Source organism: Brachyhypopomus gauderio, chromosome 19, assembly GCF_052324685.1.
Source record: "Brachyhypopomus gauderio isolate BG-103 chromosome 19, BGAUD_0.2, whole genome shotgun sequence".
NCBI lineage: Eukaryota > Metazoa > Chordata > Actinopteri > Gymnotiformes > Hypopomidae > Brachyhypopomus > Brachyhypopomus gauderio.
In genome coordinates this window covers 5067279-5093569 of record NC_135229.1, presented here as the reverse complement: position 1 = coordinate 5093569, position 26291 = coordinate 5067279, and the positions used below count along the sequence as shown (strand labels likewise).

Here is a 26291-nt window from a genome sequence, read left to right as displayed (position 1 = left end):
GCAAGGTGCAGCAGACCTTGTGCACAACATGACCCAACATGTCATTACAGGAAACCACAACTGAATCACGTGCAGGAAGTGGAGTGAGAACACCCATGACAGAGCATGAGCCACCAGTGGTTGTACAGACACACCTTCATGCACAGAAAACTTTTATTGAACAAGAAGACAAGGAGAGACACACTCAGAGAATTTTGTAGGGACAGCCAATTTACCTAATTTCCTCCGTGTTTCTGGACTGCATTGCCCATTTAATGTTTTAAAGCTGGTTCTCACCTCTTTACAGCACATGATTAACACAGAGCCTGGGTTTAATGCAATTATTTCTTTAGCTTTTTACACAGAAGTCAGATAGCATGATTATGTGAGACTGCTTGATATGTTGGGGCATGAAAAAGGAGCCTTTTAGACCCTGGGGACATCTGCTCTGAAACTGGACTGCTAGGCTGATTATCAAAAGTTGTTCAGGCTTCATGTAATATAATTAGTAGGAAACTTTGTAGGGCAAACAATTAATGTAACTAGTTTGCTAGTCTATACATAACAGGCAATAATGATTTAATAAACACCAGTGCATTATTTTTTCAACTTTTAAATAATAACAGAAATTCTTGAGCACCTCCTACAAACTGAGAAAGTATAATTCTGCTAAAATACTTACCTAAACTGTACAAAAACTTTGCTAACTAATAAGGAACATTAAAAAAATCAACAGTATATTCATTTATATATAGACTAAGTGTGATGGTTATGACATGACAACAGACGCATGCAGATTAAATTGAAGGGGTATAATTGGAATTGTCATGCTGAAATGGGTAGAAGGCAGATTGAGGATTATCCATCAGAAACACAATCCACTGGAGTCATAACACCAATAAACAATTCAGAGATGCAGACAAAGTACAGGGGTGAACCAAAGAGAAATGTAGAAAACAAACCAGCTCAAATATTCAGACTTAGAAAAACAGAAACATGATCAGTATGTTTACTAAATTCAGCAATACTTCACAAACACCATATGCCTGAGACCAACAAACTGTTCGAATAGCCTACTACATACTGCATACTGCACTCAGTATATACTGGGTACAGCATACTGGTCTTCGTAGTAGTATTACAGTTTCCAGTATGAGACAAAACCAAAGCATAAGTGAACATGTAACCACCAGAGATTAGCGCTTGCTTTGTCTCAAAATGTTTTTTAGAAGATGATTATAAGAACAGCTACCATTATATACCGTTTAATGTTTACCTCAGGCGTACCAGTAGCCTACAGTATTTTGCTATTACCTTGTTCTTGTCCAATGCTGAAATTAAACGTTACTTCAATTTGCTACACATACTGTATGTGAATCTACTATCCTTTTAAAAAGTATGAATAAAATAAAGGTTGGGGCAATATTGAATCTTGGATTTTAGTTGACTTTATTGATTTTCCAAAAAAAAAATTGATATATGAATGATATGATGCATACATTTTTGCAAAAATAATAATGAATAATGAGCACAATAATTTCAAACACTAATTTATTGCAGATACACCTTCTACACATATTACCTATTCCTATTGTTTAACCCCCATATACAGGTTCACAAGAGAGGTCAGTACTGTCATCTTAATCTCAGAACACCTGTCCTTTGTCTGTCATCACTGAGACTGTCATGCAGAACTGTCACAAGCTACTGTCAACTCCCCTGTCCATGCTCTTGAGGGGGGAGTACCATCACAGCTGGGGAAAGGCCCGGGAGGTGGGGATTCTTCTTTATTGGCTCGCCAGTGCCACATCCTACCACGTGTTTTCTGAGGCATGGGATGTTCCCTGAATTAGTGCATGATACTGTCCACCGCACTGCTGAAGGGATTATGGACAAAGAGTGGTCCACATTCTTCCTGCTGAACTGGAGGACATCGGTGTCCAAGGCCAGGTCTGTGGTGAAGAGGGCATTTGGGATGATGAAGACTCAATGGAGATCAAGCTTTGTAAAGGCTCTTGAGGTGAAAGCGGGATTATTAAAGGTCCTTTACAGTATCAGTTGTCACGGTGAGGCGGCCCCCTACCGGCCGCCTCCGTCCACAGCGGCTGTGTTGTTGTTGTTTTGTGACGTCGTGTACGCCCCTCAGGTGGGCGGAGCCCGTGATCCGTTCCCACCTGATGGTCGTTTGTCTGTCTATATATGTCTTGTCTTTGTACCAGTTGACCGCTGGTCATTATATCCTTAATTCGGATCTATTGCACGGGTTTTAGGTTTGCACACTTTATATTAAACCACCCTTTTTCCCTGAGACTTGGCGTGATCGCTTCCTTTTTGTTGCTCACACCTGCCCGTCACAGAATGACCAGCCACCCTTCGGAAGCCGCCGAGTCTCTTTTTCTTTCTCCTTCGTTCGTGGTCATGTCTCGTGGTAAGTGTTTGTCTGCGTGGTGTTTTGTTTGAAGAGCTCCGCCGTGCTTAGGTGTTTTGTGTGTGTGTGTGGCACGGCGAGGACCAGGGCAGTCTGCCCTGAGAAAGCTTTTCATGTCCGTTATTCGTTGCGAGAGTTCCGCCGTGCGTTTGTTTGTGTGTGGCACGGTGAGGACCAAGGCGTCTGCCTGGGAAAACTCTCATGTGTATGTTATAAGTGTGTACGGGTAGCGGACCGTAGGATCAGTGTGCATGCTCGTTTGTTATATGTTCAATGTTGCATGTGTGTGACGCGGTCGCCGCTCGTCACGGTCGCCTCGCTCCCCGTGTGTCTTGTGTTTAATGTGGAGAGCGACTGCGACTCTGAGCGGCGCGTCACCATTGTGTTTGTATATGTAGAGCACGCATGTTTTTGATCCCGTTCGTTTACCGTCTGTGCACTACTTTCTGTTTGTGTAGTATTTGCGTGTTCGTTGTGTCCTAGCGTGTTCGTGAAATGTCGTTGTTATATGTAATTCCACGCTTGCTCCTCCCCTTAAATGTGTGTTTGGGGGGGGGACCGGTTGTGGTCCCGTGCCACTGGGTATGGCACGGAGGGCGTCGGTGTGGCGCGTTTGTGTTGTATGTTGGTGTGTGGTTGGGTGTGTGTGTGTGTTTGTATGTGCCGTTTCTGTGCAGGTGCTTCCCCCTGGCGGTGTCGTGGTGTTCCTGGACCTTGTGGGGGTCTCCACCTGGCAAGAGCCCCCTTATATTGTGGGGTGACCGGAGCCCGGTCATGAAGAGCCCCTCCCTAGAGGGCTGGGGCCCCCGGATGTTTGGGGACCATGGGGCTCCGGTCTGAGAAGCTCCTGCTGAGGAAGGAGATCCTCCCTCCTGCCCGGGGTGACCAGGAGGCCCTTGGGGCTGCTCCCTAGCCCGCGTCGGGGGTGCTCTGGGCCTCGGTCTCTGGCGCTCCTGGGTTGGGTGGAGGAGTCCACCTTGCGATGAGAGGCCCCGGGAGGGGTTGGCTCCCCAGGAGGCTGGGGTGACCCCTAGCAGAAGGCAGGGGTCAGCTCTGGGAGGAGGTAGGTCCAGGAGGTGAAGTAGCCACGCCTCGGGGAGGTAACCTGCACACACGCACACACTAAGGACGACAAAGGAGTCGTAGCTCCTCGTCCGCACACCCTTGGGGCTCTCTGGCTAAATGCCGGTTAGGGCGTGAGGGCCCTGTGACCGACTGGGGCGTGGTTATGTGTTGTTAACGGCCCGGTCGGTCCAGGGTCCCGCCCGGGGAGGTGAGCTGAGTAATGTTTTATGTGTTTTGTGTTTCAGCTCGTGGACTGCAGGAGGTGTGTCCCTGCCTGTCCTTGCCTTCCTGCCCCTTCGTGTTGTTGTGCAGCCGCTGTGTGCCACACACCCAGTGGAGGGGAGTGCGGCTTGGTGGGGGGGTCTGTCACGGTGAGGCGGCCCCCTACCGGCCGCCTCCGTCCACAGCGGCTGTGTTGTTGTTGTTTTGTGACGTCGTGTACGCCCCTCAGGTGGGCGGAGCCCGTGATCCGTTCCCACCTGATGGTCGTTTGTCTGTCTATATATGTCTTGTCTTTGTACCAGTTGACCGCTGGTCATTATATCCTTAATTCGGATCTATTGCACGGGTTTTAGGTTTGCACACTTTATATTAAACCACCCTTTTTCCCTGAGACTTGGCGTGATCGCTTCCTTTTTGTTGCTCACACCTGCCCGTCACATCAGTAATGTAATATAAAATCATACCTTGTAACTAATTACAAGGCTTTCTATTATTAGTCTTGCCTTAATCTTAATCGTATTCTCTGTGCTAACCCCTGTCTTTGAGGCCTTCAACTCCTACATGTAGCAATAATTCAAAATGAAATTAAAATTAATAATGCACATGTAAGCATAAATGGATTTTTATATCTCTGATTTTTTTCATGTTCAACAGGCTACATGGAATCAGTGGAAAACTCATTTTTAAACACTAACTAAAATATAAAAAACATATACTGAAAGTTATCTTACCTTGTGTTTTTGCTTTAGATTTCCCCCCCTTTTTTTTTTTACTTTAATGGGGTCCATTTTGCATTGTAGTCTGTGAATTTATATTATTTTTACTCTAGCGTCTGATAGGTAATTTAGTTAACAGGTTGTGAAGCAATATTTAGAGGCTGCTAAGATAACACTAGCTAAATAACTGTTAAGGTTTCTGAAATCGTCCCTAGACGTAGATCAAAACCATCAGGGTTCATAGACACTATTATAAATTTGTACAGCCCTCAGAGTTCTGTTGCTGGCCAGGAGAACAGATTCACAAAACACGGCTGTCAGGAAAGAGTTCCAGTTGAATAATACATGTAGTTAAATAGAGAATAAAGAAGATGTATCTTAACACAATTGGGTAATGTCACGTAGGGCTACGCCCTCTATCGTAGCTGTCACTCTGGGTTCCCTCGTGTTTGTGTTCCTTGCCTGTTTGTCCCGCCCTGCTCGTTGGTTTTGATGGATTCCTTGTTTGTTACCACGCTCCTGTGTCATTGTCATCACCTGTCCCTAGTTTAGTCCTGTGTATATTAGTCCCTGTGTCTCCCAGGTCTAGTTGTCGGTCTTTTTGTTTTCTCTGTGTTTTGCCTGTTCGCCCTAGTGCTGCTGTTCCGTGAGTCTTCCTTGTTGTGTTCGCTATGTCTGTCCGTATTTCGTGTCCTGACTGCCTACCCGTTATGACCCATGCCTGTCACTTCGACTCTGCCTATGGAATTTCCCTTAATAAATCTCGCTCTCCTCAGCGTTTGTGTCCGTCTCCTCGCTCCGTGGCGTGAGCCACGTTACATAAAGACCGACCTTACAAGGACACAGCGAGGGAGCGAGACTCTGGTGAGTTTACTCGCTGCGATGAGATGTTGGCTGGTTCGGTCCAGTTCAACTCTCCGATATCGCAGCGTGAACGAACCAGAGACAGAAATTCCCCTGGCGCTGTGGGAACACGGAAGTCTCGACGCGCACCAACGAAAGCCCAGTCACTTTCAGTTTCGACTGGCTTTCGCGTCGAGACTCCTGTTGAGCGCTACGTGTCTGCCCGGCTTGATCACTATAGGGAGGAGAAACCTGTAGTACAAGTCGCGGGCAGACGGATTGAATGCACAGACTGGCGTTTGCTTAACCCTCGGTTGGCTCTCGATGGCTTCTGCGAGCTCCTGACGCCTCAGAGGAGGCGGAGCCGTCGCAGAGAGAGCCACCGAGGGGCTTCTGTGTCTGTGTATTCTTCCAGGCTCACCCAGGACCCTGAGGAAGAGGACCCACCGCCTCTGATCCCGCCGGCTACTCCACATGACACCCCCAAGTATTTTTTGGGGGGGAGTACTGGCCACGTCGGCTTGGCGGTCCCGCCCCCCGATGATGTCAGTATGGCGGTCTCGCCCCCCGATGACGTCAGTATGGCGGTCCCGCCCCCCGATGACGTCGGCTTAGCGTACACGCCCCCCGAGGACGTCGGCTTGGCGTACACGCCCCCCGAGGACGTCGGCTTGGCGGTCCCGCCTCCCGAGGGTTTCTCCTTGCCACAGCAACCTGTTCCCGCTGCCCGTAGGCAGTCCGTGCCTGTTCCTGTTCCCGCTGCCCGTAGGCAGTCCGTGCCTGTTCCTGTTCCCGCTGCCCGTAGGCAGTCCGTGCCTGTTCCTATTCCCGCTGACAATAGGCAGTCTGTGCCTGTTCCTGTTCCCGCTGCCCGTCGGCAGTCTACGCCGGTCCCTGTACCCGCGACCCAGGAGAGGTCGTTCACGCCGATCCCTGTCCCCGCGACCCAGGAGAGGTCGTCCACGCCGGTCCCTGTCCCCGCGACCCAGGAGAGGTCGTCCACGCCGGCTCCTGTTCCCGCTGCCCGTCTGCCGGCTCCTGTTCCCGCTGCCCATCTGCCGGCTCCTGTTCCCGCTGCCCGCCGCCCGGCCGCGCCTGTCCCCCAAGAGACTGTGCTGCCCCCTGTTGGGCATGGACTCCGTGTGCTGTCTGCTCCGCCCTGTGTTCCTGCTCCTGTGCCCGGGTTCCCCATGTTCCCCAGTCCTGTCCCTGGTTTTGTTTTGGTTCCTGTCCCTGTGGTTGTGTCTGTCAAGGTCTGTGTTCCTGTTCCCATGTCTGTTTCCTGTGGTGTCATCTCTGTCCCAATCCCCATGTCTGTTCCCCAAGTCATCACCCACCTTGTGCCTGTGCCTGTCAGTCGTCCAAGCCATGTTTGCCTCCGTGTATACCTCTGCCCTGTCCCCTGGCCCGTCTCCTGTGTCTGTTCCCAGTCCTGCTCCCGTGCCTCGCCCTGTCCCTGCCTGTATCGCCATGCCCCGGTCCAGCTCTTGGCCAGTGTCCATGTTCCCTGTCTTTGTCCCTGCCATGCCCCAGGTCCCATGTCCTGTTCTGCCCGGTCCTGTCCCTCCGGTCTGTCCTGTGTCCGCTGTCCCTGTCCTGTCTGCCCTTGCGTGCCCCGGAGTGGCACGCTTTGATGGGGGGGTTCTGTCACATAGGGCTACGCCCCCTATCGTAGCTGTCACTCTGGCTTCCCTCGTGTCTGTGTTCCTTGCCTGTTTGTCCCGCCCTGATTGTTGGTTTTGATGGATTCCTTGTTTGTTACCACGCCCCTGTGTCATTGTCATCACCTGTCCCTAGTTTAGTCCTGTGTATATTAGTCCCTGTGTCTCCCAGGTCTAGTTGTCGGTCTTTTTGTTTTCTCTGTGTTTTGCCTGTTCGCCCTAGTGCTGCTGTTCCGTGAGTCTTCCTTGTTGTGTTCGCTATGTCTGTCCGTATTTCGTGTCCTGACTGCCTACCCGTTATGACCCATGCCTGTCGCTTCGACTCTGCCTATGGAATTTCCCTTAATAAATCTCACTCTCCCCAGCGTTTGTGTCCGTCTCCTCGCTCCGTGGCGCGAGCCACGTTACAGGTAACAATAATTAAACATATGTATGATTGGTGTATATCAGGAGAGGAGGACTGGATCTAGGGGAAGTGGAAAAATACAGGGAGAGACAGGGGGAGAGATAGAGACAGACAGACACAGAGAGAGAGATACACAGAGAGAGACAGACAGAGAGATTGTAACTGAGGAACAGACACATTATGAGCATGAGTTTAGGCCTCATGTTAAATTGAATGACTAAATTTAGAAAATATGTCATACATTACTTTTATAAAGCCAAACATGTTGCACTACACTAGATGTTACTGTCATGTCAGGAACTGTCAGGAACAATCTACTTGGAGTTGATTGACCTTAATCATCCAAATTCTCTTCTGCTTTTCTGTAACTCTGGATTTTGACACACCAAGGCCAGTTTGTTCAGCATTAAGTTTAAAGGTAAAGTTTATGAAACCTAGCAAACCATAAAGGCATGCTGTGGAATACTTTCTGTCAGTGATTATTTTTGTTGAAATTACAGCTAAAAGTATCACTGTGATGTGATCCTTCCAATAAAGGAAGACTCACGGGATTTTAATAATTACGAACTCATGTGCAAACCACCAAAAATCACACGGTCAAAGAGATACAAAACTAAATATGCTGATAATAACAGCAAAATTTAAGAAACAAAAAAATACATGGAGAAAGCTCAACGTGTCAGCAAAACGGGAAACAAAAAATACACAGAATAAACTCAATGTGTCAGCAAAGGGGAAAACAAAATGTGTGAAAAACGAAACGCACAAAAATACAAATGAGAAACCAAAAAAGCCAGGGAAGTAACTGGCAGCCAGAGGCGTACAAACATACCAAACCTTCCTAAAAAATAACAAATGGGATAGGAAGAGAAACAGCGTAGGAAAACTTGAGAGAGGCCAGGAAGCGGCACAGGAATAAAGGACTTGAATGATAAGGAAAGACTAGAGAGGTAGAGAGAGAATGCACAAGAAACGAGCGGACACGTAACCAGAGAAAGGCTGACTGAGAGAATTCAGTTAGTGGCAACAAACAACTCAGCAGTGAGACACTGCAACTGTCTTCCTTAAATAGGGGGAGGAAACAGCTGCAGGTCATCACTGCTGATTTTGGCTCCGTCGGGAACTGACTCGCGAGTCCCCCCTGTGGCGGCAGGTGGGGTGGCCCTGGAACCATCACCAAGGCTTTTCGTGCACGTGACCTTGCAACATCACCTGAGCAGTGACCCTGTGGTAACCCCACCTCCTTTTCTTGGTCGGTGAACATAGGTGGGGTGTAGCCGTACAGACACTCGAAGGGTGACATACCCAACGGCGAGTGCCACAATGTGTTAAGGGCATATTCAGCCCACACTAAATGATCTGCCCAGGAGGACGGGTTAGAGGAGGCTAGGCAATGCAGGGTCTGTTCCAAGTCCTGGTTAACCCTCTCAGTCTGTCCATTAGACTGGGGTGGAACCCCAACAACAGACTGGCCTTGGCTCAGAGCAGGTCGAGAAACACCACCCTCCCCCCTAGAAAATTGGGGGCCCCAGTCAGATACCACATCCTGGGAAAACCCATAGTTTCTTACCACATGGGTCAGGAGCAAGGAGGCCGTTTCATGGGCCAAGGGGAGTTTGGGCAGACTGATGAACTTACTAAACTTAGTGAATTATTCAACAATAACCAGTATAGTGGTTAGACCCCTAGAAGAAGGTAGACCCATAATAAAATCCATGAATTAGTGGGTCCATGGTCTAGAAGGGATAGACAGAGGGTGAAGTAACCCGTTGAGCTTAGATCGAGAGATTTTGCCATGGTTACACACATCACAGGCTGCCACGAAACCTCCCACCTGCTGATCCATGCTGGACCACCAAAACTGCCTCTTAATGAACTCAAGAGACCATCGCTCTCCAGGATGAGCCACAAAATGAAATGTGTGACCCCAATCCATAACTTTGCGTCAGACGTTCGAAGGAACGTAAAGTCGACCTACAGGCCCCCCACCAGGATCGGGCTCCCTGGTAAGTGCCTTGTTAACTATTCCTTCTATCTCCCACTGGATGGGAGCAACCACAATCTCAGGGGGGAGCACAGTCTCAGGGACCTGAAGCTTCAAAACTACTGACAGTCTGTTCTCTTCTTCCTAAAGGTGAGCGCAGGTCAGTGGCGTTGTAACGAGTGCTGATAACGGAGTTTATCCACTTTTTACTTAGAAAACAACAGTTGCGTACATAACAGAGCTCGTAGTGCTCCAAACGTGACAAAGTCCTGAAGCATATCACGCCTTATGTTCAGAGGTATCAGAAGTATTCACATTCATTACTCAAGTAGAAGTATAGATACTAGGATTTAAAAGTACTTCTGTAGAAGTGGAAGTATCAACTCAAGCTTTTTACTCAAGTAAAAGTGTTAAAGTACTGCTTTCAAAACTACTTAAAGTATAAAAGTAAAAGTAATGTAAGGGAAAAAAAGCCATTAAGGACAAAAGCTTAGGTCGCACCACAGGGGTCTATAGTGCACTAGCCCACAGAGGTGTTTTTTTACATCTACACGTGATCTGCAATTTGACAGCACAGATTCCGTGACTGTTTAACATTGACATATGAACGAGACATGCAAAAAGTTATGTCCATTCAATAACTGCCTTTCACCGTTTTGTATTGTAGCAGCGAAACACCACGATGGAAGGCAGTTACTACTATAACTGTAAAACTATAAAAGAAAGAAAAACAACACAGTTTGAGTACAATGTATACCACAAAGCACTAGAGACTATACAAACCAAACTGAACAAAATGATATGTAACCCACGAGACAAGAGACAGGCATTAAATACACTCAAACAAAATGAAAACACTTGTGAAACATGAAACGTTCTTTATGCTACATATATAAATACACTAAAGGAAAATATACAATTTTTTATTTTTATTTTAATTAATACAAAAATAAAAACATTGGTATCTGTTGCTACATGAACTGAACACACACACATTACAGACAATGCAGTAGCCTAGACACAGACCACTTGGTTAAATAATTAGAAATTTTTTAAAGCAGTTTTGTGTCTCATGGGAGCATCAACAATTGTCCTTGGTACTGTGCAAACAAGGTATAAAGAGACACTATGTACAGAAATCCTGAGTCCCGGATGATCATGCAAACAAAACAATGTGTATGTTTTTACTTTCTCCTATGTGATGGGGTTCCATCTGCAGCTTTATTGACTTTTTTCACAGCTCCATAAACGGTTTCAGGTTTAGAAATACCCACTTTACTGTAGACTGTTGATGGGGAATTCTGAGGTCTCTGTGTGAGCATAATAAAACAGAATAAAAGCATTATTAACATTCAAAATATCAGACCTTTGATAAGTCGTATTGAAACCGCAGCATTGCATGATTGCTTTCAAGAAATGAATTATGAACAAATCAAAATTGCACGACCATCTATTTATATATGAACATCAATTTCTTCAAAAGAAATTGAAAACATTTGAATCAGAATTTTGTTTTTCTTACCGTATTTGCCACTGTGTAATAAGTGTTGGGGAGGATTTGGTTTGCACAAGCTTCTTGTTGCTAAATATAATCAATAAAAGATTAGGAACAAAATAATGATATTATTATTATTAGAATTATTATTATTAGAATTATTATTATTATTATTATTATTATTATTATTATTATTATTATTATTATTAGTAGTAGTAGTAGTAGTAGTAGTAGTAGTACTAGGAGGAGGGGAATGAATAGAGAATGTGATGCATGCAAAGCCATAGAATACACCCCAGTCATTTGAACACACATACAGTCATATATAAGTCACAGATAAGTCCTAGTCTGAGTTGGTAAACTCAGGAGAGTACACCACAAACTAATGTTTCTGCAATCATCAGAAGTAGCTATTAGCACAATCTTAACACATTGGTTAAATTGACACATGTGCTAGCTCATACCATCCCTGAATGTAGTTTTGACATTCAAAAGAAGTTTACAACCAGCCCTAGTCCCCACCAGTGTCAAGAGCAAATCTCCCCCATTGGAAGCCTATGGAAAGCTACAATTTGGCTACAGCAAATGCATTAGGATGGTACATTCAATAACTGTGCCACATCAGAGAATTTAATTTTCAGAGCATATCTGTCACTGTGACAGCTCCGGACCCTTCCCTGTGGGCGTGCTGCTACGTTGTCTGCGTGTCGTTATGTCCATGTTTGTGAGCGTGTTCGTAAGTTGCACCTGTGCCTTGTCTCGAGGTCACGTGGGTCTGTGTAATTCACCTATTTAATGTGCGTTTGCGCAGTGTCTTGTGGTCGTCTTTGTCTAAAGTTCATGCCCGTGTAAGCATCCACGTCAGCGTGCTTGCACCGTCTGTGCTGGGATTTGTGTTTTTGTGTAATAAACGTTGTGTGTTGCACCTTACGACGCTCGTCGTGCCTCCTTCCTGCGAGCGTCACAATATCTTACAAAAAACTCTAATCTCCAAGCAAAAATAAACATAACTTGGGTTTTATTACTAATAAGAGTTGTAAATTACCAGACAGAATTAATTAAACTGGGCCAATGTATAGTAAGCAGTATTAAACTGGTTTTAAAGCTGCTGAAATCAAGACTTTTGAAGTCTTTGCTAAATTCCTCTCCTAGAAAGCCCATCTCCTCCCTTCAACCAGACACCCTCCATCCAATCATGTGCCTTCTTTGTGCTCCGCAAACCCTATGCTACGTAACTGACAGGCAAGGAGAACCAATCATAGCCTTAATCCTACATGTTAAAACGGACCGAAAAATGTATCTTTGACCAATGCTTGTGCTAAAAGGTTTGTATTTCTTTTCAGCATAACTTGCTTCCAAACTGCATGTACACTAGTTCAGTAATTCAGAATACAAACTTTTTTTAGCTGTTTTGCAGTAACATGAAACCACCTGCTCACATTTCGTTCATTATAGAGAGGATTTTGCAGCACCTGAGCAGATCCATCACTCGGGCGTGGCAGCATCCCTATGATACTGTACAGAGTAGAGGGTCCGTCTGTCTCCAACCTCCCCCCATTTCTTGGTCTTTCAGTTTCATTCTGCAGACATGATTCATTCACATACACCATGCTGTGGGTTTCATGAGTCCTTCCACATATGTGATTTAATGCTTTCTTAAAGGAAACAACATAAAGTGTACACTAGCGTAGTGGATGGTATTTCTTAATAATAGTTTGAATTTAAATTACCTCAACTTCTGCATACACAGTGTCACACAGTGGAGAAATGGCATCTAGAATAGCAAACAGAAAATGGACATTTGAGGATACCAATCAAGATATACTGTGACGTGCGGAGGAGCAGGCACGGCGACAATGACAACGGTGCAACATAAACTTTTAATGAACACGAAAACACGTAGCTTCGCCACAGTAGTGCAAGCACGATACAGAGACACTCACACTGGCACGAAAATTTAGACAAAGACGAGCACAAGACACATTAAATAGGTGATTAACACATACCCTCGTGATCTCGAGACAAGGCACAGGTGCGACTACGAACACGCTCACAAACGACCCACACCCACGGAACTACAAACATGGACATAACTGCACGCAGACGACACAACGACACGCCCACAGGGAAGGGTCCGGAGCTGTCACCGTGACAATATACTGTATTGTGATATTGTAATATCACTGGACGACGCTAACTCCCATGAGCCCCCACGGCTCTGATATTGATCTGTGTTGTGTGTAGTGTAAAGACATGTTGTTGTTGGTTATTGTATTGGATTGTGTGTGCTATTAAATTAAGTTGCCCCGTATCGTGTGTGTACAGTTGTGGTTGTGTAATGTCATTTCATCCTTGCCATTCCCTTGTGTGTCATGTATTAAGTCGTGTCTAATCTGGTATGATTACATGATTATGCTGATTGTGACGTTCGGTGGCTGGACGAAGGACGAGACACGAAATCCTTTTCTCACAGACGTCACGTTTATTGACTACAGGCATTGCGCAATAGCGCACGAGTAACGTACAGACACGGCAACGTGTAGACATTAGACAGCGACGAGCACAGGACACTGCGCGAGCGCACATTAAATAGACAGACCACATTAGCCCCACATGATTACGAGACGATTCACAGGTGAGACAGATTATCACACGACATATCCATCACCACAGAGGTCCACAGACGCAGACAAAGCACGAGGACAACGTATACACACGCCCAAAAGGGAGGGGCCGGGGTCCTCAACGTGACACTGATGAAGCATTAATAAAGCCTGTATTTGCGACTATAGATCCGCCTACTGCCTCTTCTGTCCACACCACGCCACAATACGATCCTTGATTTTTAAACTATTTTGTTCAAAAAACTTACAGCCTTGCTATGTCAACAGCCGTTTTACAAATAGAAAAGTGAAAGGTGATCTGGTAATATGCTGGCCCAGGGCCGGAGTGGGCCCCTTTTTCAGCCCGGGAGTTTCATGCCCAAATCCGGCTAAAATTATTTTCCCCTCCCAATCGGCCCAAACTAGAGATTGACATGAGCCGGCCCATCGGGAATCCTCCCGAATCTCCCGATTAGCCACTCCGGCTCTGTGCTGGCCATAAAGACAAATTAACACGTGTTATTGATGTGTTATTAATACTACAATGAGTCTTATGAAGGTTAATCTTTAAAAGATTATTTTTAAAGGTGGCATATTCACCAGAGATGCCTCGCAGGTTTATACATGACTGGATTGGCTTTTATGATCATTACGACTGATCGGTGCTTACTGAACAAACCCAGAAAACGTGGGGAAGCAGCCTTCTCTCCAGTGGTGAAAATATTCACTAATCACTACTCTATGATACTTTTGTTTGTTTGGTTTTTCATTTGTATTACTGTCACAGTGTGCTCAGCACATAGATAGAGGGACACGCACACACACACACGCACACACACACACACACACACACACACGCACACACGCACACACACACACACACACACACACACGCGCACACGTACACACACACACACACACACACACACCCACCCTCTGCAGGTTACTGATAGCCTGCGTCTGCACTTCAGTTGTGCTATTTTGCTGTCTCTTCTCAGTAAGGTACCTTTAGGGCTGCACATAGCTCCCGGTACTGTGCTACAGAAGATACCTGTTTCACACTGATCAGCCTTACTGGCAGAGTTTTACTTTGTGGCTAATAGCGGCTGTTCTCACTGTCACCATCACAATTCCCAAAAAATCATCTTAAAATCATCTCATCGTGAAACATACAATATCAATTACGAGTTGCTTGATTACTGTTTAAATTGCAATAATTACTTTTACGTTCTCAATTCAACCAAATATTCTTCTGAAATTCTTTTTGTAGGGGAACAAAACAAAAAAAAAAACCTCTTGTTTTAAGAGATTATAATACTAAATATGATTTATACATATGAATAAAAACATAGGGATAAGTACATTAATAAATAGTTTATGCTTGTTAAAATGATACTCTTTAGTGTGTGTACAACATCACTTCACCACATCACCTCTTTGAGCAACATCTCTTGCTTCATCTTTCTCATTATTCAGCACGGGTTACTCCAAGTTCGTGGTATAAAATTGTATCTCCCGTTATAAAAAAGCTGTTCATTTTATTGTTTCATTGTTATTGGATGTGTATTGGAAAAAGATGAAGATGATACCTGTGTTCTTTCTCTTGACTTGTATGACACAACCAACCACAGTCAGCAGGAGTGTCAGTGCCACACAGCTCAGGGCTATTATAGTGTAGAGCAGATAGTTGGTACCTCCCACTGGAGAACAAAGTGTATTTTGGAGAAAACCATTTATGTGTACAATAAGATTAAATGTTTGTGTGTGTATTTGTGTAAAATTAATTTGTACCTGAACAAATATCTTTAATCTCTATGGTACTTTCCTTCCAGCTGACTGGGTTGCTATGGTTACAGATGATAGTGCTTCCACTGACAAACATAGAAAGGGTGTGGCCTCCTGAAGATGTTTCCTTGTTCTCACAGATGTGATTATAACAGTTAGAGATAATTGAGAGGTCGTGACCTCTACAGGTGAGATTACAGGTATCGCTGCTTTGCTGGTGATGGACAGGAGAAATCACTGGAATCTCAGCTGGATCTGGGGAACAACCACAAACATCACTGTGATACAACATATGGTAACAGATCAGTCAGAGTGGAGGAATTATCTACATTTGTTAATATCTTAGTGTCTCTCTAGGGTTGAATGTGGGTACCTTAAGTAGCATGAATGTTTCTCCTCAAGTTTACTATAGTGGCAACAATGTTTTATGACTCAACTTTCACTATTGCTATGACTGCTGTCTTGACATGTTAAGGTCTAAACTACATCTATTATGGCAACACTCACTTGTAAATACTCAATTTAATGATACTTAATAATGTAAAATGTTAAAACACTTACTCATCACAACCTTCATCATCAAATATATCATCAAATATATCATCATTACTGTTCAGAAATGATTCAGTAATGCATTTTTCCTGTGTAATCTGCAGTGAGACTTACCCAATACAGAGAGTCTGTACTCCACAACAATTCTCTCCTCTTCATCAGTAGTAAGTCTTGCTCCATAGAGTCCACTGTCATTCTTCTCCAAGTTATTTATTGTTAGACTGTAGTCAGACATATCAAACTCCATCCGACTGTTCTTAGCGTTGTATGGAGTTTCTATATTAGATTTTGTTTCATATTTCAGTATAAATGCTTTGTTATACATCCATGTCAGGTATTTGAATGTTTGTTTATTGTCATTCATGTGCAGCTGAACAGAACTGCCAACCACCTTAAACACATCACTGGACACTGTAGAGAAAGAACAAATTTGAATCTGTTTATGTTCTCATGACTTGTAAGTTTATTTATTTTATATTATTTGTATTATTGTGTTTTATTTTCTGGTTGTGAATGAAATGCTATATACATTTTGTACAAAGCAAAACCTGCTTGTTTTTTTTTATTTTTTTTATATTCTTCTTCCTTGACCACCATTCTAAAACTTCAAAATGCAAAATACTTTTTAAATGCTTTATTCTCAAAGTTCCTGACCCTTCAAGATCAAGGTCACTTTACAGATCAAATCATGGAACACATATGGATGAAAAAAAAAACACTAGGAAAGACATAAAAATACAGAAATACTAAATACAATAGACATGTCAACAATATAAAACATACAGTGGGTAGTAGTGTCAGACCTGGAGTCACTACCTCCTCCCTCCACTAGAGGTCACAATCACCGGAATTTTAGGAATCAGCGGTTAGCTGTCAAAGTTGATTGAAACCAGTACTAAAGCTCGTCCTCCCCAGCCCTACCTCGCGAAGTATTGCCACCTCTTTACGAGTGACTACTGGGCGTATTCCTAGTGAATTCTCTGATTGTCTTTTTGGTACTTGATCTCGTTCTGGTTTTGTCGTTTGCCCCGGTCTAGCCCTCCGGTACTTCTGCCTGACCTCGCCTGAGTCCTCTGATCTGGCTGCCGGTGTCCTGCCTTCCCATAGCCTGTTTCTCCCTTTGCTATTCCCTTTTTTGTGTATTTTGTCCTCCTTTTATTAAAGGAACTCTGCCTGCACACTCTGCTCATGGATCCTCATTCACAGCCTGATCACCAGGCGTTACAAGTACAGTAATACGAACAACAGAGTTTAGGTGCTGCTACACTGACAGATCTGCACACATAGATGAGAGATGAAACCAGGTGATGGTTTATATCATATATAGATACAGCTGTAAATACAGATGTGGTAGGTAAAGTTCTCATTTTAGCAGATTTATTTTCTTTAGCACTGTTCATAGTCCAGACTCTTCCCTTTCACTCTGAGATATCATCCAGTGTATACATCATATTTAAGAAAATTACAAGAGAATTAAACTTTAAGTGAAAAATGTGTGGCTTTGTGAGAGGTTTTATTTGAAGAAATGTATCCCACATCACCAATGGCCTTAAGGAAACCTCAAAAATGCATCCTGGTTGAATCTCTGCACACCAGAGTTGAATTTGAATGGGATTTGCCTGGCTATGGGTTACATGTATGCACAGTTCTCAGCATGCTCCAGTGGCCTCTAACATGTATGAGTGGTTACTGTCCACAAGAGTAGATACAAAATGCTGTGGTGTAACACCTCCTCAACGTCCTTCGCCACACACACACACACACACACACACACACACACACATACATTAGTGTGTTTCCCTTGTCAGCTCTAGAACGTACGTGGGGGCTTTTTAAGCATAGGTTTATTTTCGCAGAGTACTGGCTTACAGGAACGAAAAAAAGATTAGACCTTGTATCACCCCAAAGGTTTTTGCTTTCTCAAACAGCACAGGAATAAACATCAGTACTGGCCACATACTAAACAAAAATAACCAAACAAGAAACACACAACTAAAATCTTACTAAGCATTTAAGGAATTTCATCAGTTTGAAAACAATTTTTCTTGTTTATTTATATTATAGTAATGCATTTACTATTTAACAAAATATGTGCTAGATTTGTTAAATATAGATGTAGATGAGCATACTACAAGGTTGCAATCATCTGATATCAAACGTATGATCAATTATGTCAATAGATCTTTAATCAGCGAGATGGTCACGTACTTTTAATATCACATGCATGTATGACACAATGGTTCATACTATTCATGATTTAATGATAAGCTCAGCTAGCCAGCCACTATAGATCATAAAAATAACAAATAAAGTAATAAAGTTTTGAGGACTCTACCTGTAACTGAGGTCAAACTGGAGAGAATGAATATCACATGTGTTACCATCGCCATTGCACTCTGAGAGTGAAATACTTCCTGTTCTTGGACTTTTTAAACAGTGTGTACTGAATAAGAACTATTCTTGATCCAAATTTAAAATGTTTACATTTCAAGACATATGTAATGTAATAGTAAAAAAATATGTAAAATTATGATTAAAATACCATGAATTAACAGAATGAATGATTAATACATGTGAGCCTCCATAAAGTCATCTGAGTGGCTTACCACTCTCAGCAGTGTTACCAGATCTGTGTCACTATTGTATGTGTTTCTCTGTGTGGTTATGAACAAAAAGCTGAAATTTGAGAGTACAGTGATACTTGAAGTTAGTGATAGTCTACATGGTGTGACATGTATTACTTTATTTTACCAAAGCTCAGCTCTGGTAGTGCATGAATATATGTAATAAAATAAACTACTTGGTTTCACCTGCTTTATGAATTTTATTTGGTATAGTGTGTTGTGCAGGTGATTTGGGGAGCTTTTGTTGTAGTGTGATTGTAACTTGTGCAGAGTAGTGCTATCACCCACTCCGGTAGTCCTTATCCACATAATTATCTTTTAGTGTCATTGTTTAATGTCTTATGTTTGTAATAAACTTTGATTAGAGTACGACTGTTTTTAGCTCATTTATTTGAGCACTGTGAGAGGTCCCCAGAGGTCAGGGTGAGGGAGAAGGGAGACGGACCAGACAACGAGGTGTGTGGGGTAGTTTCTGTCCCACCTTTAGTCTATTAGGTGAATTCTAGCCTTGTCTCCGCACACCCACATATATTTAAACCGTTGTGCTTTGCCTTCCATTGTTGGTTTTTGAACAGACATTTGTGTCGTCAATCGTGAATGTCTGCTTGCTTCTCCTTTCACACGTTTTTTTTTTCTATTTCTCTGACAGGAACTTAAGATCTACAGTTCATTAAGTGAACAAAAAAAATGATTCAAAGAAAATTCAGCATTAATAAGAAGTAGATATCCAAACTAAAATATTGCATATTAACACTCACATTGATATACTTTTATTTTCAAATGGATGCTTGTCTTGTTTTGGAGTATAAAGAACACATTTACACCTCCCCCTCACTCCTACAACACTGCAGACCTGACTGAACTGTTGCTGAATGTATGCAAACCACACACGTATCACACGTTTTAAAACTGACACCTTGGTTCTCATCTCTCTGTACAGCACATGATCAACACAGAGCCAAAAACAGGAGTTTAACGTGATTATTACTGTAATGGGACATTTTTAAAACAGGCCTCCAGTGCCATTCATGCTGTCTTCTGTATTGCTTTTGTGTTCATCTACATCTGTGAACACCCCTAGTGTGTAGATTAGGTAGTCATTCATAGTTTTGGCTAAGTCACATGGATAAAATGTATCTAAGGAAGAAGAGACACCAGGCATGATATGGGGAACAGAACATTCTTGATTGATGATGCAGTGTGGGGTAGTGCTAACATCACCGGACAGTGCTATCACCAGAGATGAATTTGACCTTATGTCCTAAATTCTGTCATGAGTACTTATGTAATCAGATCAATCAATCAATCAATCAAATTTTATTTATATAGCACTTTTTACAACAGTTGTTGTCACAAAGCAGCTTTACAAATGTCCGAGTCCTAGCCCCCAGTGAGCAAGCCAAAGGCGACAGTGGCAAGGAAAAACTCCCTAGTTTTTGCATGAGGAAGAAACCTTGAGAGGAACCAAGACTCAGGGGGGGAACCCATCCTCCTCTGGCCGACACCGGTCACCATGACAACAACAACAATTTATACAGAAAGAAGAGAAAGAAAAGGAAAAAGATGTAATAATGTCCGTCATGGTGTAGGCATCCGGTTAGGCAGGAGGTGGCTGGCCCAGGATGGATCGCTGGTCTCCTCATCTCATTATTCCTCAAGCAGGCGGGCAGCCATGTGGAGAAATGAAACAGGGAAAATTAGCGCTGCATGTAGTTAGTATAAAGATTTGTGATTACAGAGGGGGGTTAGCTCTCTTCGAGTGTATGTAACGGAGATCTCTGGACCAATCCACTTTATTTTAATACTTTAAATACTTCTATTTAAGTTTTATTTTACTCTAATATCTTATCCATGCCTCTGTGTGTTCCTGCTCACTCCTTAAGGTTCAAATTTCAATAACATTTCTTTAGTAATGTAAACAAGTCTGAGCATAGTGTGTATAGTATTCACATTACTACATATTTTGGGATATTGTGGCGCGGGGATAGAGGCAGCAGGAGACAAAGCCTATGGACTAAATGCTTTATTGTTCATAGTGCACAGAACAGAAAACCTCAGACCAATAGGTGGCGATGGAGATAAGGATGGCACTCAGCAAGTCCAGAGAGGCAGTCCAGTGGTGTTGGCAGCGTTCCAGAGAGCAGGATGCTCGTAGAGAACGGTGAAGGCTCAGCACTGTGCAGCACTGGACTACATGACCTGTGGGCTTATAAGATTATGGCATTAGAGGTGGCCAGATGTTAATAATACGGTGATTGTGAACGGGGGAGTGACTGGGTGTGTGAGGGTGTGCTGCGTACTGAAGCGGGTGTGCGTGTGTGGGAGTGTCAGTGCGCACGAGCGCCCTCTGGTGGTTCGCGGGCTCTCTCACCGTGACAGATATACATTTATAAGTATGTTTTTTTTCCGTGTCCATTTCATGACACAATAACTGAGACGAGCAGGACAGCGAACACCATCACAGCACAACTTTGGACAGAACTGCCATTTGGGTTTGACTTGTTACTTTTCCCTGCAGACAGAAATGGGTGGTGATTTTGTTACACATCTTTATCATGGCATCCAGTGGATATGTGTGTAAGTGGATGTGCGAACCTTCACAGTGTTTAATATCCAGTGTAGTGTTGATCCACATGGCTTTGTTGCTGACAGTACAGTTGACAGTCGTGCCGGTGACATGCAGGACAAGATTGAGGTTTGATGATGTTGCGTTTTTTGCCTCACAGGTTTCATTAGAACAGCTAGTAGAGACTGAGAGGTCCTGACTTTCACAGGACACTTTACATGTGTCACTGCTTTTCTGAGGACGACTATAGGTAAGATTTGGAGCCACCACTGGATCTGGGTGCACAAACACACAAACAACAAAATACAAGTATATTACAAGTACTGCTGGTTACACAAACCGAATGCAAAATGGTTGTACACCATTCATAGTGAGATAATCATCAGCAAATGGATGTGTCAAAGTCCCATAAACAGTCCTGCTCTATGTGATGGTTCAGGTAACACTGGTGTTGGGCTTAGCTTCACTGTGATACCACATGACACACAAGATTAGGACAAAATAATGTAATTTACTTAATTTCATACACACCTTATGTTTCTGTTTTCCATTAATATTGTAAGCTTTGTCCTTTTAATGTACACTATGCATGACAAATTCTTAATTACCATTAAAAATAGAATAGAATAGAATAAATAATGCCATTTCAATTGATAATTATTCCTTTGATTCAGGAATACACTTTACCAGTGAGTGCCATGCTCAAAGACTTACCCAGTACAGTCAGTGTGTACTCAGCAATGATGATTTCCTTCTGATCATCATCTATTTTTACTATATAATTTCCAGTATCATTCTTCATTAGGTTCTTCAGTGTCAGACTAAATATGCTCTTATTAAACTTCACTCTGCCCTCATAAGCAGGAGACACATTTAGGTCTTCACTTTTTGTGTATATCAACATAAATTTAGTTTTAAACATCCATTTAAGTTTTATGTAGTTTTCAATTTTTTGTTTGTCCAGATGTATATCCAGTGAACGTCCAACCACCTTAAACACTTCACTGGACACTGTAAGAAAGAAAGAAAATATAGTTTATATTTAATAATGATGGGACGTTAACGTAATTGGTGCAATGAGCCACCCAGTAAGGTGCAAAATGATCTGCAGTAATAGAAATAAAACTGCACTATTCTGGCTTCTCTGGCCTCAGCGTCCTGCCTCACCCTCACAACATGACAGAAGGACGAGCACAAAGGATGCGAAAGGGTAAATATGGAGGGGGGAAAGGCAAACGCCTCCCTGCACTACCCTTCGTGTCCACTAGAGGAGATGAGCAGGTTTCCCTCCAGGGATCAGCTAATATTTGCGGTCCTGTTCTTGTGCAGTGGAAGATGAGAGACTGGTTAGCTTCTTTAGGGAAATGTCTGACCTGGTCTCCAGAGAGGAAGCTACCAGTCAGTGAGGGGCTCGCTTCCTCTGTCCCACAGCTCCTCCCACGGCACACCAGCACTAACCCTGGTCCTAGCTGGCTTCACTGTCCAGGGGATGGACTCCCCTCTGAACTCTGACGAGGAGCGGCCACCGAACCAGGACTGGCATGGCTGCTCGTCCTTCCCTGAGGCAGTGGAGTACTCTGATGATATAGTGGACTACTTAGGGAAGGAGGCCAGTCCTTGGGAAAGTATCCCTTAGTGGGGGTTCTGTCATGGTTCTCCCTTGACATAGGAGGGACATAGGAGAGAGGAGAGATACACACTGCTTCTCTGTGTGTATCTGTGTACAACATCAGACGCGCTGACATTTTTCTGACACTTAAATTTGTACCTGAATCAGCTGTTCAGTAGCTTCTATATAGCTGCAGTCAAAACTTTATACATTGGTTTACTTTCATTTGAAATAGCTTAATATTTTAATGGATATTTTAGACAAAGCACTCCCACGTTAGAGTAACAAGTTGGCTGAGAAGGACAGGACATTTATACTTCAGGAATGACATTACAAGATGTTTAACACAAATTTAAATCAGACGTATATAGTGTATTGTGGCACAATACACAACAAGTGCTTGTGACCTTTCTGTCAATCCACCAAGTGGACTTTACAGCAGGCAGTAAAGTTTAACCGTTTCGTGGAACTCGTTTTAACCAGGTGTCATGCTTTAGTTTTCTTGTGGGAACTCTTTGGATCTAGCGAGCTAGTGTTTACAGTTCACTAACTTTAACATTTCCAAGTGGTTTAGTTGTCAACTGAGAGTTTCCTCTCTGCTCTTTTACAAAGTGCAAAGACTTCCCACAAACTGTGGCGGTTGGTGCTAAAAGTTTTGAGAGGGGTGCAAAATCTATTTCACTCAATTGATTATTCTAGACTGCTTATTATTCTAGTCACTTCTTCACTATGCCTTCTAATGCCAGTACTGTAACCGTCATATAGCTGTTGAGTGATGCTAAGCTTCCCAAGAAACCCCAGCCTAATAGCAGTCAAAATGTCTGCAGCTACTTTTGTGCCGTTCACATTTTTCAGACATAAGACATTACTGTTAGCCAGTAACTCCTTTTTGTGATAGGTGAGAAGTGCAAAATAGAAAGTGATAACGCCATAACGTGCACAACACTAAGCCTTTGACGTGGTCCAAAATAAGGAAACAATAACCAGCAGTCAACTGGTACCAAGACAAGACAAGGACAGACAAACAACACTCAGGTGTTGGGAAACCTAATGGCCCCGCCCACCTGAGGGACGAACACAACGGAACAACAGGACAACATAAACTGCTGCTGCTACTGCAGACGGAGGTGGCCAGTAGGGGGCGCCCGTACCATGACACTTTCCTCGTAAAAGAGCAGGAGAAGCCCCGGAGTGATGAGTGGAACAAATGTGGGAAAAAAGTAACCAAACACGTAAGTCTCAAAGGACACAAAGACACAACATATAAAGGGACAGACCCTCAGGGGGAGAACTCACTAATGAGTGCCACTAATGGCGTACACACAACAAAACAACACAGGACAACACAAACACTGTCACTGCTGACGGAGACAACTGGCAGGGAGCATCCATACCGATACAGATCCCCATGGCCGTGCTCCCTGGACAGAGTACTGACTGGGCCATTAACAGACGACGCCCCCCGTTGGTCAAAGGACTCTCACGCACCTCAGCTTTCAGGCTATATTCCCCCGAAATACATAAAGTGTGTGAATGCGTCCATAGGCCACGGTGGGGAGTGGATACCCTCTTCCTGTGCCTACGTCTCATCTCGGGGAGCGCCTGCCCACGGCATAGTCTCAATGACCAAGGTCTTGGCTCACCCTCCAGGGGACTTCTCCCCCACCAGGGACTCACATCTCAGGTTAGACTACTCTGACCTACCCTGGACTTTTAAGGCAGGCCTCCAAACCCGTTTCCTCCGGAGCCCCTTGGTCCCCAACACATATGGGGAACCAAGGGCCTCTGGTCACCCCAAATCATCAGGGAGCTCCTCCTGAGGAGACACCTTAAGGCCCAGGAGAACCACCATACAACTCCGGGGAGGAGCACCTGCACATTAGACACACAAACATGCTAACACTAGAAAACACATGCAACACATGACACACTTGACAAGCAGCATAAAAGCGCACTCGCACCCCCTCGCAACAACTCAACGTATACAAAACACATATACAACACAAATCACCTGCTTGCCAAAAGTTTGAGGGCCTACATACACAACATATAAAATTGCCCGGTGACCCAAACATGAAGTAAATGGTATAGCCTACATGTAAGAGGAATTCAGCGGACACAATTCTTGATCTTTTTTTTTTTTTTTAAAGAAACTTTAAGGTATTACTAGTTTCATAATGCTTTTGCAATATATAGTTTACATGAGTTTATATGTATAAGTAGTATTTATTCTCTGGATTATGTGATGGGGCAGCGCCCCAGCGCCCCCTAGTGACGCGATACCCCTTCCCACAAGAAAGACAAAAGCATGCCAAGAGCATTCTTTTACTTTGTGGTAGAATCACAAAAAAATCAATAAAAAACAAAAATACATAAAAATATATACTTATTTAAATTATGTATAGTTTCTTATTTGTTTATGTTGCATCTGACCAAGAAACACTCAGTCAGTTATAATGACAAGTATAAGCACTTGAATTATGGTATTTTAGATACATTCATGTCTAAATAGCCAATAAACACTTCTAATAAGATAATGTTTCTCTCCATTGTGCGTGTACTGTTAACACATTCACTTCCTTTCATGACGTCATGTTCATCGCTGATTATCAATCAGTTAATGTTAACTGAATTATATGGATATAACAACAGAGACTAAACCACAGATTACAGACCATGATACTTTTTGACTACTATAATCTGGGACAAATTAGACAACATACCTGTAATGGGAATCAAAATGGAGAGAAAAACAAACTGCCACACCAGAATCGCCATCATGTCAAGTTTACTTTCTCTTCCAAACACAGGATGTATTATGTCTTTGCAAACCACATCCTACAAACTGAGAAACTAATTCTGCAAAAAATACTTTGGCTGTACAAAAACAAAACTTGACTAATTAAGAATGTCAAAGAAAAAAAATCAACAGTACATTCATTTATTTATAGACTCAGTGTGACAGATATGACAAAATAGACAATTGCAGATTTTCCATGATGAGTACAAACACAAAAGCATGAAAGAAAAAAACATTCAGAAAGAACTCACACTTAAATGAGCAAAGAAAATACGACGGAGATAAGTCGTCTCTAAGTAGCAATAATAGTAGCAGCTCCAAGGGAGACGTGTATTCCTCAGTGAATGTGCAGCACTGGACTGCACGAGCACAATAAAGGGTGCACACTGATGGGGGACATCTGTTAGTAGTCAGATGATTGAAACCGGGGAAGTGGTGCTAGGAGGTGTGTGCTGTGTGCGTGTGCGAGTGGGTATACGCGCCCTCTGGTGTCCTCCCGGCCGACCCAACGTGACAGAGCCCTCCAAGGACCCCTCCAGCCGACGTATCCTTGGTCTTCCAGGACCCCGAGGCGCAGGACAGAAGGAGCCCATCCAGTAGTTGTAGGGGCCAGAGCGGTGAAACGGTCTCGCTGTAGCTCAGTGGCCCCTCACGGAAGAGTTTTAAGGGCCAATACATGGAAGGCCCGGGATACGTGGTGGTCCTCTGGCAGACTGATCCTGTACATAACTGGATCCTGTACATTAACAGTTTAGTGATGATGTAAGGGCCCGCGTATGGGTCTCCCAGCTTACCTCGAGGTCCCAGTGGCCCGTCGCCTGTTGGAAACCCAGACCTTGTCACCGATCATTTAGGAGGGTGCCTCACTCCTCCTACGGTCTGCCTTCTGCTTAAAGCGTCGGACGGCCTCTTTCAGTCTCAGATGGGTGTCTGCCCACACCCTCTCGCTCCTC

General features: G+C 43.7%; 1 protein-coding gene across 4 annotated transcripts; it reads right to left on the bottom strand.

Annotated features, from left to right (window-relative positions):
• Positions 1–7996: 7996 nt before the first annotated feature.
• On the bottom strand, positions 7997–25737 carry LOC143482870 (SLAM family member 7-like). Of its 4 annotated transcripts, none has more exons than XM_076981444.1 (13): positions 25590–25737; positions 25262–25415; positions 21644–21940; positions 20959–21204; positions 20735–20875; positions 18075–20569; positions 15854–16150; positions 15194–15442; positions 14992–15102; positions 12530–12573; positions 12239–12379; positions 10827–10886; positions 7997–10614 (listed from the first exon to the last, which is right to left on the bottom strand). In XM_076981444.1, exons 6-13 carry the CDS (start codon positions 18127–18129, stop codon positions 10489–10491), a joined length of 1083 nt encoding a protein of 360 aa, XP_076837559.1. In that variant the 5' UTR covers positions 18130–20569; positions 20735–20875; positions 20959–21204; positions 21644–21940; positions 25262–25415; positions 25590–25737; the 3' UTR covers positions 7997–10488. The 4 variants fall into 4 exon arrangements, with proteins under 4 accessions (XP_076837559.1, XP_076837557.1, XP_076837560.1 ...); XM_076981442.1 differs by having other exon boundaries at positions 18075–20562; XM_076981445.1 differs by having other exon boundaries at positions 12272–12379; positions 18075–20562.
• Between the last annotated feature and the right edge of the window lie 554 nt (positions 25738–26291).

Excerpts from the sequence above, each read along its gene's own strand:
- LOC143482870 (XM_076981444.1), bottom strand. The coding sequence starts at position 18,129 with ATGGCGATGGTAACACATGTGATATTCATTCTCTCCAGTTTGACCTCA. Across the intron at positions 12,380-12,529 it reads CTGTGTATGCAGAAGTTGAG|AATGAAACTGAAAGACCAAG; the intron begins GTAATTTAAATT and ends TCATGTCTGCAG. Across the intron at positions 10,887-12,238 it reads CTCTCTATAATGAACGAAAT|CAACAAGAAGCTTGTGCAAA; the intron begins GTGAGCAGGTGG and ends GATTATATTTAG.